The 12,580-nt window shown below is 37.5% G+C and overlaps 1 protein-coding gene across 8 annotated transcripts in view; it reads right to left on the bottom strand.

The window, feature by feature from the left end:
• The window catches only part of LOC106875848 (excitatory amino acid transporter 3-like), a 410,144-nt gene that overhangs the window by 9,559 nt on the left and 388,005 nt on the right, over positions 1-12,580 (bottom strand). The window contains exon 11 of one of the 8 annotated variants that reach the window (XM_089355174.1): positions 975-1,050. The exons of 6 other annotated variants lie outside the window; for them this stretch is intronic. In XM_089355174.1, coding sequence (XP_089211300.1) covers positions 1,005-1,050 — 46 coding nt within the window. In that variant the 3' untranslated portion in view covers positions 975-1,004. Of the gene's footprint in view, positions 1-974; positions 1,051-4,765; positions 4,787-12,580 lie in introns of all 8 variants that reach the window. One more of the 8 variants, XM_052969534.2, reaches the window with a different exon arrangement.

The raw sequence follows: 12,580 nt of genomic DNA on the forward strand, positions 1-12,580 counted from the left end.
TTCCCTTCTTGGTAGTGGTTGAGCTTTTTCCCTTTTACTAAGCCACTGTTTATGACGTTTAACATTTTGATAGAAGATCCATTTTTCCTTACCAGTCACAAGTCTATCCAAAAGGGGTGAAATGAGTTCACGAGAATGGAGAGAAGAGCAGATGTCAACTCAGGATTTGTGATTGCTTTCAGACAATTCATGAGACACCCATTTCCCAAGTTTAGGAACCTTTCCAAGTTGTTGAAGATGACGATGAACAGCTGTATGGTTTGAACTAAGCTTTATTGCCAATTCTTCAACTGATAATGCAGGATTTTATTCAAGTAATGCCTCAAGGAGCTTATCCTCAAACTCAACTGGACGTCCTGTTCAATCTTCATCTTCAAGGCTGAAATCTCCACTTCTGAGTTTTGCAAACCATCTTCTGCAAGTTCTTTCATTCAAGCATTCTTTCCCATAAACTGAGTGTATGTTTCGAGTCGCTGCAGTTTCCTTTTTTGTACTCATAAAGCATTATCCGCCTTAAATGCTTTTTGGATACTTCCATGTTAGAAAGGGTTTTAATCAAAGAAATTCTAACTCTATTTTATTCTGTAAAATAATATTTAATTAGTTTAAATGTACACAAATGCATAAAAATAATCTTTAATTCCATTAGACATTCTAAAATACTATTAAATTTCATTGAATTTTAAAAAAGGTAAAATCGGACATAACTTATGGGATGACCTGATATATTAGCTGAACTGCTTAAAATAAATAGACATAATATAATGTCTAACAGCTGATGAATACTACTTCTGGATTCTCTCCATTTTCTTCTTGCCTTATATATGTATGTATGTATATATATATATATATATATATATATATATTTGTGTGTGTCTCTGTTTGTCCTCCCCATTACCACTTGACAACCAGTGTTGCTGTGTTTACATCCCCATAACTTAGTGATTTGGCAAAAGAGACAATAGAATAAGTACCAGGCTTAAAAAATAAGTACTGGGGTCGATTTATTCGACTAAAAATTCAAGCAGTACCCCAGCATGGCCACAGTCACTGAAACAAGCAAAAATAAATAAATAAAGAGATACATACATACATTTGTGTGTGAAGCCTTCTTGGTACCCCATTTGCTGTTCTCTAGTTATGTCTTAAATTTATTTACAATCCCTCATTCTCTTGCTTACCTTGATGCTTTCAAATAATGGCCGATCATCTCATCCCATTGACTGTTAGCCCTTGAAACCCTTTGCTATCCTTTGGGTAGATGAGAGTTTTTCTTTTCTTTTTTTCCCCCTATTTCTCCCTTTCTATTTCTTTTCATTTCCTCCCTGTATTTCATTCCCTTAAAAGAATTCATTAATCTATTACCATGTGTGTATACTTTGAAATAGTATACACTATTCACTCTCTCAGCTGTAACCAAGATGGGAGGATCAACTTGCATTATGTTCTATTTATGTGAAGAATCCTAAGTGTCAAATTTTACTCCTAACACATCTGAAATGGCTGTAGTGATACTCAACCCAACTGTGTTATTGTTTATACTTCACCACACTTTGAACTTTCTCTGTGCTGGATCTGGAGCCTATAGTCAACTGTGTAATACGTGCCATGGGTGTACTCTTGTGTGACTTTGCATATGTGTTGTGCATTCAGTCAGTACTTGTGAATGAGTGCATATATATACACACACACATGCATACACACAAACACCTACATATACACATATATAGATATACATAAATATTTTGTTATATTTGGGGATGGTAATTTTTTTTTTTTTTTTTGCTAAATAACCACACACACCACATACTTATTCTTCACTTCGGTTTTATTGTTATTATTATCTTAGTGTCCTTTGTATGAAATCTTTGATCACACATCCTGTAACTTCTTCGGTGACTCTCCATCCCATGTGTCTCTTCCTATTCTGTTTAGTCCATTCTGTACATAAAATACAGAATAAAATCCCTGATCTGTAGAATATATCCATTTGAAAGGCCCCCAGGTATGGATAACAATTGTATAGTATGTAGGATGAACCCACGGGTTAATTGTAAGATTAGGAATGTGGTCTATAGCATAAGGTGTACTGAAGGATGGTGCAGAAACAGGACAACAGCATACATTGGGGAGACAGTGCATAGCATAGGGGAGCAGATAGGTGACCACTGGTTGGAGCTCAAGGAAGAGAAAAGCTTGTCAGTGTTCTACCAACATGCTCAATTAGAACATAGAGGACAAACACAACACTTAGATTATAAAGGCCACATGCATAGTAACAGACAGACTGAGCCTCAACAGAAAACATGAATGGAACAATAATACCCTGCCCACCATACTACACAATATGATGACTAAAGGCGGCGAGCTGGCAGAAACGTTAGCACGTCGGGCGAAATGCTTAGCGGTATTTCATCTGCTGTTACGTTCTGAGTTCAAATTCCGCAGAGGTCAACTTTGCCTTTCATCCTTTCGGGGTCGATAAATTAAGTACCAGTTACGCACTGGGGTCGATATAATCGACTTAATCCGTTTGTCTGTCCTTGTTTGTCCCCTCTGTGTGTGGCTCCTTGTGGGCAGTAAAGAAATAGGTAAAGGCAGAATGAGAGAAGAAAAAATGGACACATATACAAACTGTATTATACATAAACCTATATACACACACACAAGATGCACATACACATACTTAAGACAGACTGAGAAAAAAATAAAGAAATGAATAAATAAATAAATGAATAAACCAAACAACAAAATAAAAGACACAGGCACAAGAAGTGTAGTAAACCCATATACATACACACTAAACACAAATACTAACCAGACATATGCACACACACACACAGAGATACAAACATAAATGCATGTGCAGATAAGGATACACAGCACAGAAAGACAGACTGGTCTAAACAGAATAGGCGACACAGATGAAGAGTTGCTGAAGAGGTTACAGGAAGTGTGATGAAAGATTTCAAACAAAGGACACTAAAATAAGAATAACAATAGAGCTGAAAAATGGGTATATAGTGTGTGCGGTTATTTGGGGAAAAAAATGTGACTATCCACAAATATAACAATAACTGATTCAACATCTGATTCCAGATCAGGAATCTTGCAAAAACAAATACATTATCATATATATGCAGTGGAATCACAGGTAGATTTACAGACAAGGTCGCTTTCATGAGTAGCAGATGTACAGGAACAATAAGCACTAAGAGCACACAAAACTTAGACTCTCTCAAATGCCCAGGAGGACCTCTTGAGGTAATAAATAATTTCTGCTACTTAGGTGACAAAATTAGTAATGGTGGTGAATGCTCTGAAAGTATTCTTTCTATAATAAGAATAAAATGGAGGAAGTTCAGAGAACTACTACCTCATTTGACAAAAAAAGCTCTCTCTGAGAGTGAAAGGTAGATTGTATGATGCTTGTGTACAAACAGCTATACTTCATGGTAGTGAGACATGGGCTCTGAATGCAGAGGACATGCGTAGACTGGAATGAAGGTGGTATGCTCTAATGGATGTACAACATCAGTGTGCATGAACAGCAAAACATAACTGTGCCGAGAGAAAAGTTAAGCATAAGAGGAATTAAATGTGGCATGCAGGAGAGGAGACTATGTTGGTTTGGACATGTGCGGATCGCTGAAAGTGGATGGAGACCCAGGAAGACATGGGACGAAGTGGTAAGAACCGATCTTAAGATGTTAAGGCTCATGGAGGAAATGACAATGGACCAAGATGTCTGGCACTATGAGATTCTAGAGCTTAACTGAGTGCTAGAAGCATTGTGTCACGCCAACATGTAACAATAAAATTTTCACATACCCTACCCCTAGAATCCAAACTACATCTCTCCCAAACTGCATCTTTTCTTTTCCTCACATTTCCTCTTCATACACTATAATAATTTTCGCCCTGCTCACTGTACCACTGCTTTCCCCAATCCCCTCTTTATACCCAGGTTCTCACTACTCACTGCAATCCCCACTCCTATTCCCTACTCATGCCTTCTTGGCAATATCTGGCTATGTATATTATGTTCCCATACTTTGAAGGCATACCCTGGCAATTGCTACAATTTATCTTTCTCTTCCTTACTCTACTATCTCATCTATGCTCTGAACGCCATTCCTTGTGGCACTTTACCACCATCTCTCTCCTGCTCTCTCTTGCACTCTTACTGTCTCCCTTTCCTCTCTCTCTTTCCCTCTGGCTGAGTAACCTTGTATCTCCTTTACAGCAACACACCTGTTTCTCTTCTCTTTCTTGTTACCACTCTCCCTCTTACTCTCTCTCTTTTCCTCTCTTTCTTGGCTGGATAACCATGCTCCTCTACAGCAAGATATCTGTTTCTGCCTCTGTCTCTCTGTCACACTCTAATCTTTCATGATCTAATTTAAGATCACCTCCTCTAATGCCCCCTCCCCACTCAAGATTCCTTGTCTTGCAAGTTATTTGGTGACCCTGCCAGTGCTGGTGCCACACTGTGAAGTGGTTGGCATTTGGAAGGGCATCCAGCTGTAAAAAGCACTCAGTCCACTCTACATGGTGGTTGGTGTTAGGAAGAGCATCCAATCATAAAAACCATGTCAAAACAGATGGTGACTGGACAATTTGCTGTAAACAAATTCACCGTAGGACTATTCACCATAAAAAAAATTTGCTGTATGGATATTTCATTGCAAGGACATTTTGCCAAGCTTAGAAACTTGAAATTATGTCGTTAATTAAATAAGGTAGATAAAGGGATAGTATTTACAGCAGTCATTTTCAGTAGTTGCTGAAATGATAATTTAAAAACAGAAAGGTTGCTTAAATTTAAAACTGCATTGTTAATTGCTGAAATGAGAATTTAAAAGCAGAAAGGTTGTTTAACATTTATTTAAAAATAACAAACTTATCTTGAAAATTCAAACACAAAAAGCTTGTTTTCATACAGTGTTCTTGATTGCTTGATTGATTGATTGATTGATTGATTGAGTGTTGGCAGATTCACTCGGGAACGGTGCAGTGGAATCGCATGAAATTCAGCACAGAGCGCCAGCATGGTCCGCTCATGTTCAGGAGATTTTTATTGCCCTCCAACTCCCATGGTTACCGAGACAATCGATTATTACTTTTTAAGATAGGACTATCCCATTCAAAGTGGGGAGGGGCGATTTTGTTGCCTTTCCCATGCGCAAAATTTTACGAAAAACCAGCACAATAAAGATTATTTTTTTCCAGGTAATGTGGCTGGGTTTGTTTTTCGAAAATTTTAATCAGAGGCACAGAAAAAAAATAATTTCAATTTTTTGTGCATTAAAAAGCCAAAGCTGTTAGACGCTGGCGTACAGTGATTGATATATACGCAGTAAACGTTTTCTCCATTTGCGTGCAATAAGGCTTAGGGCAAGCGAGTGTAACATCGAAATAACTTGAAAAGAATGCATGTGGGAATGCCGTTATAATGAATGCTCATTTAAATGTATTTTGCATGGAGTTGATGTACTTTTTAACAGGAGAGGAGTGCCTGCAGGCTGGTTCTTCTCAAGTTTATGCATTTTCAGGTTCAATGTGTTTCAAATAAGTACTGACAATTGAAGGTGATTGCAAAGACAAAGAACTACCTGTTTTTTTTTAACAATTTTAACAGTGAGAACATTGGACAAAATATGTTATTGACATTAATAGTTTGTACCTCAGCTAATTACTGTTGAGAACTGCATAATCCATGTGTCATGTTAGAGGTCTAAAAGGCATTTTCGAATTTCATTATTTTCTTTAATCCAGGCAATGCTGGATATTTCTGCTAGTTTTTCTTTAAAAGTTGAAACTTAAACCCTTATGATGCTGTACACTATTAAAAGCAGCAGAGGTTGTGATAAGTTCATAGATGATGCTAACTTTATTTATAGGCAAGAAAGAAAATATGGAGGCAAGGTCTATTGGAAGTGTGTTGATAGGAACTGTAATGCAAGAGTGCGTACAAAACTGAATAGTGAAGCAATTTCTATTTGTAAAATTATAAGTGAGCATACACATCCATCAAATCCTAGCCAACCAAAAATGCAAGAAACAATAGCAAATATGAAAGAAAATGCACTTAAATCCCAGTTAGCTTCAAGATCTTTGATTGGTGCTGCATGTGGGGAATTAGAGGATGAAGGACACTCTCTTATGCCATCAACTTCAACTTTATCAGGAAACATTAGAAGATGGAGACAAAAGGAAGAAATAGTACTTCCTATACCTAGATCAAAAATCAGCTATATAAATCTCGAAGAATTTGTGTCTACAGAACAGAGAAAGGTTTTTACTCTATGATAGTGGGGTGGAAGATGAAAACAGAATGTTGATTTTTGGTCAACTGCAAGGTTGCACGATCTAGAAATACATAAAAATTGGGCATGCAATGGAACATTTAAGGTTTGTCCTGAAATTTATTATCAGTTATATACTCTACATGTCAACATAGGACATGTATGCAGCCCACGAATTTATGGTCACCTTCCGAATAAGACTCTTGATACATACAATAGGTTTTTTCAAGGGGTTAAAGATTTGCTCAAGTCCGTAAGACCTGAAAATCTAACAACTGATTTTGAACAAGCTAATTTTCTAAGTTTATCTGACAATTTTCCATCTGCAAATGTAACACTGTTTTTATCATTTCTGTAAAAATGCTTTGAAATGCTTTACATTGGTGGGGAGAGAGGCAGGGGAGCTCGTAGATGTAGAGTTCCTCCTACGTTTCCATAATGCGTTGCAAGCATCTGTTAAAAATACTCATCCAAATTTATAGAAACTCATCACTGTCTTGAGAATGAAGAATCTTTTTCTAAAAAGAAGGTAAATGATGCAGCAAGAGGAGAAACTGCAACCAAGTAAAAATACAAAGATATTTATAAGCGCATACTAAGCATTGTCAGAGGTTACAATCAAGATCAAAAACAACATTATTTGTGTGCAATTGCAATGAACTTACATGATTTTTAACTTTTTAGCATAACATTTTAAGTAAAGTGTATGACCTTCATTATTTTAATTTTAATTTTTTATCCTTCTCTTATGCTTTACTACAAAATGTCCTTGTGATGAAATATTCATACGGTCAGTTGTCTTGTGAATTGTTCTACGGTGAATTGTCCTAAATCAAAAACAGACACAGTAGTCTTCTACCTGACCGGCTCCTGTCAAACTGTTCAACCCATGCTAACATGGAAGACAGACATCAAATGATGAAGATGATGATGATGATATATATATATATAGATACATATATAGATATATGTATATATACACATATACACACATATATACACACAAATATACATACATATATATATACACATAGATACAGTGGAGATTTACATATACATACACAGACATATATATCATCATCATCATCATCATCATCATTTAACATCTGTTGTCCATGCTGGCATGGGTTGGACGGTTTCACCAGAGCTAGCATTCTGGAAGGCTGCACCAGACTCCAATGTAATGGGCGCTTTTATGTAAAACTGGCATGGATGCCATTTCCATGACACCAGTATCTACCTTGACTGTGATTTTACTTGGCATGATGGGTCTGCTTCTCAAGCACGACATAATGCCAAAGGCCTTGGTCATTGCCTCCGTGAGGCCCAACACGCGAAAGGAGCTTTTCACATGCCACTGGCATCAGCTACTTTGCCTCCATGAGGTCCAAAGTCCAAAAGGTGCCTTTTACATGCCAGTTACGTAACACCAGCATCAGCCACAACTATGATTTCACTTGGTTTGATGGGTCTTCTCAAGTATAGCATATCGCTAAAGGTCTTGGTCACTAGTCATTGCTTCTATGAGGACCAATGTTCAAAGATCATGCTTCACCACCTTGTCCCATGTCTTCCTGGCTCTACTTCTACCACAGGTTCCCTCCACAGTTAGAGATTGGCACCTCATTAAACAGCAGTCCTTATCCATATGCATCACATGACCACACCAGCACAATCATCTCTCTTGCACACCACATTTGATGCCTCTTAAGCACAACTTTTCTCTCAAGATGCTTACACTCTGTTGAACATGCACACTAACATTACACATCTAGTGAAGCATACTGGCTTCATTTTTTTCAAGCCCACACATGTCCTTGGCTGTCACAGCTCGTGTTTCACTGCCAAGTAGCATAGCTGTTCGCACACAGACATCATACAATCAGCCTTTCACTCTAACGGAGAGGCCCTTTGTAGCCAACAAAGGTAGGAGCTTTCTGATCTTTGCTCAGCCTAATCTTATTCTCACAGCTACACTCTCAGAGCATCCATCACCACTACTTACTTGGTCACCTAGATAACAGAAGCTATCTACTGCCTCTAGTTTACCTCACTTGCAGTTGATAGGGTCTATTTTCTGTACATTTTTGGTGTTTATTGTGTCTGTGCATCTTCCACACACAAGAGCTATTTTCCCTGTTAATCTTCCTCTAATATTGCTGCACCTCTTATGTGTCCATAGCTTACACTGGGTACATATTATGGAGTTTCTACCTATGCCTTTTCTACAGACTGAGTAGGGCCATCTGCCTGAAGGAATTTGTGATTTGTCTGCCTTCTTATTTACTAAGACTTTGGTTTTTGCTAGGCCCTTTGATTCTAGACCTTGCTTCCATATCTGAAACTTCTCTAGTTCACAGAACAGTACACTATATATATATATATATATATATATATATATTTATAGTTATCGCCAAGCCAACATGGCAGTCCAAAAAATAGGACGAATGCTGCCGTTGATTAGCTCCAAGAGGCCATCGCCTCTAGCTAGCTATGTGACACACGAACCTGTGTCCTTTATAACCTTCGAACAGGGGAGGTCAGCTGCTTCACCTTGCTGATCTGGCATCTACAGACTTGTTTCGGGGTATTGCCCGTTGGGTCCTGTTGCTGTTACCTCTGTATGTATATATATATATGGCCTCTTGGAGCTAATCAACGGCAGCATTCGTCCTATTTTTTGGACTGCCATGTTGGCTTGGTTATAACTATTAATTTCCAGTACCGCTGCCATAGTCTCCTTTAGAGAGACTTAGAAATATTAATATCTCTATATATATTTATTTATAGAATATATTTTGGGGAATAAATGATGGATTTTTTTCCCTTGTGAGGTTTTTTTCAAGCTAGCTACTTGATAAATTCTTATAAAAGAATTCATCCTATTATTAAATTTATATATATATATATAAGGTTAAGAAGAGTATAGAATTTAACTAAACCCAAAGATACAGGCAATACCGAGTAAGTGCTGTATACCGGCTAGTTTTGCCCCATTCGTTGTATAAACAGGATTGGGGATTATAAGTCGTGTATTAGCATGTGTATGTATAAATAGAGAAAAGGATAAAAAGAACAATGGCAAAGTTAGAAATATATTTTATGGATAGAGTCTTACAGCTGTTTCGGGGAAAATCCAATGCATCCCTTCATCGGAGACAGAAATAGTAGAGGAATCGATTATTATATCTATAAGCGGAGAGTTATAGTAGGAAGTGAGAGTGAGTGTGATGCGCTGAAAAAAGAAAGAAAAAACAGTACTTTGAGTGTAGCTTCATTCCAGTAGTAAGTATCCATGCAAATAATCCTTGTGGGTATTTTCCGGAGATAGATAATTGTTGTAGCAAAGGCGGATATAGCAAAGGTGGATGTATGTTCTATCGAGTCCAGAGGATACTGCATGTGGTTTGCTTAAAGGATATCCCAAATCAAGTGAGAGATGTGTGTAGGGTAAATAGGTCAAGTCTTAAGACAGAAAGGAAAGGGGAGAGAGAAGTAATTCAGGTGGGGAATGGTAGTGACAGGTTTTATGGTCAGTTAATCTGACTGGACAGAGAGAATAAGTATAGGGAGTAAAGGAGGAAGAGGGGATAGAGGTAAAGGTTTAGTAAGGGAGAAGGAATGCGAGGAGGTATTAAGGAGAGGTAAGCTATAAGTGGTGAGGGTGTGGGTGACATTCTAAAAACAGTATTAAAGGAAAAAAGGAGACAGAGAAAGAATTAGTAGAAACATGTTCTAAAAATAGAGCTAAACCTAATTTACAGGTGGTAGAAGGGGGATCAGATGCTACTATAGTTGATTGTGGTTATCAACAAGGAGCCTGCAGGCGGTGGTGGTGTTATTGGCAAGGAAGTGTAAAGGAAAAAGTATATTAAGTAGTGATACGATCAAAAAAGAAATAAATCTATTCTAAAAATGGTATAAGGGGGACCATTTTGCTAAGTCGAATAGGTTGCTTATAGGGAGTTGTGTGGTCATTTGTGCATTTGTGTCTTTGGTAGAATTTAAATGTATGGAAAAAACGGTGATTGCAGGTGCTAAATGCTTCATTATATCGATTAAGTAGAGTGGGAGAATTGTATTTTAAAATATGGAACGCCTCCTTTAAGCAGAGCTTGCAATTAGAGCACTGGCCCTGGTATGGGTTTAGCTCTATTTTTAGAACATGTTTCTACTAATTCTTTCTCTATCTCCTTTTTTCCTTTAATACTGATTTTAGAATGTCACCCACACCCTCACCACTTATAGCTTACCTCTCCTTAATATGTCCTAGCATTCCTTCTTCCTTACTAAACCTTTACCTCTATCCCCTCTTCCTCCTTTACTCCCTATATTTATTCTCTCTGTCCAGTCAGTTTAACTGACCATAAAACCTGTCACTACCATTCCCCATCTGAATTACTTCTCTCTCCCCTTTCCTTTCTGTCTTAAGACTTGACCTATTTACCCTTCACACATCTCTCACTTGATTTGGGATATCCTTTAAGCAAACCATATGCAGTATCCTCTGGACTCGATATGACATACATCCACCTTTGCTACAACAATTATCTCCGGAAAATACCCACAAGGATTATTTGCATGGATACTTACTACTGGAATGAAGCTACACTCAAAGTACTGTTTTTTCTTTCTTTTTTCAGTGCATCACACTCACTCTCACTTCCTACTATAACTCTCGGCTTATAGATATAATAATCGATTCCTCTACTATTTCTGTCTCCGACGAAGGGATGCATTGGATTTTGTCTGAAACAGCTGTAAGACTCTATCCATAAAAAATATTTCTAACTTTACCATTGTTCTCTTTATCCTTTTCTCTATTTATACATACACACGCTAATACACGACTTATAATCCCCAATCCTGTTTATACAACGAATGAGGAATAACTAGCCGGTATACAGCACTTACTCGGTATTACCTGTATCTTTGGGTTTAGTTAAATTCAATACCCTTCTTAACCTTATCGTTTGCTATTATTAGCACTTATAACGGGTAACACCTAAATAATGGATAAAGAGTTCCTTGGCTTCTCCCTTAAAGACACTCCTATTCATTTACAAAAATCTTTTACCTTACTCCTTCTCGCTAAGACTAGGGATCTCATCCGACGAATGAGAAGGAAGGCCTTCTTCCACGATAACCAAAAATATAGGAACGACTCAAGTAACAGCAAATTCAACCTCACATCGTATAATAATCCTCCACACAATCCACATCTTGAAAAATTCGAAGCGGATATGATAGATTTAATCAAAAATATTAAATTCTCTAAATTCAATTCTCACTTTCAAAAAAGACTATCACAGACCATAAAAAGAATTTCTAATTCCCCCAAATTACACATATTTTCTGATAAAACAGGAAATCTGTATCCCATCACCATAGAGGAGTACATCAAATTCGTTAGGAACGAGCTCAACAGATCCTACAAGCTGGCATCAACATCTGCCTTAAATGAAGTCAACACCAGCCACTGCAAACTCATGAGGAAACTAAATGTGGACGACAGAACAGAACCATACTGCCCTGCACACTTCAACCTCAAGGATCATAAGAAGGATTTCATTACAAAACCATCTATACGCCTAATATGCCCTACCAAATCCGACCTCGGAAGAATCAGCAAAAATATTTTAGACAAGATAATACCTGTTGTCAAAGAGAAATTAAACGCTAATCTATGGTACCACACTGGGGAGGTTATTGCATGGTTCCACACCTTGGAGAACAAAAACTCTCTCTCGTTCCTTCAGTTTGATATTAACAACTATTATTCCTCTATCTCTCCTAAACTTTTAAATAAGGTTATTCTTTTCGCTAGGAATCTTACTAGCATAACCCCTCTGGAAATTAACATTATACTCAATGCACGCAAGACTCTTATATCCTTCGAAAACAAACTCTGGTGCCAAGCTAATCAACATAGTAATAGCTCTAACAACTTATTTGATATAACCATGGGATCTTCTGATTCCGCTCAGGCCACAGATTTAGTTGGATTATATATACTTCACCAATTATGATCACATTCCCCTAATACCCATGGTGGTCTATATAGGGACGATGCTTTATTAATTACCAAGGCTATTAACAAATCTTCTATGGAAAGGACTAAAAAGGATCTACACAAATTCTTCTCTAATATGAATCTATCAATCACATTTGAACATGCGTATAAAACGGCTAACTTTCTAGATGTCACTCTAAACCTATCAAACTCGCAACACTCCCCCTATCATAAACCTAACCAGTACCTAAAATACCTC

Source organism: Octopus bimaculoides, chromosome 7, assembly GCF_046866305.1.
Source record: "Octopus bimaculoides isolate indiv1 chromosome 7, ASM4686630v1, whole genome shotgun sequence".
In the NCBI taxonomy this organism is placed as follows: Eukaryota; Metazoa; Mollusca; class Cephalopoda; order Octopoda; family Octopodidae; genus Octopus; species Octopus bimaculoides.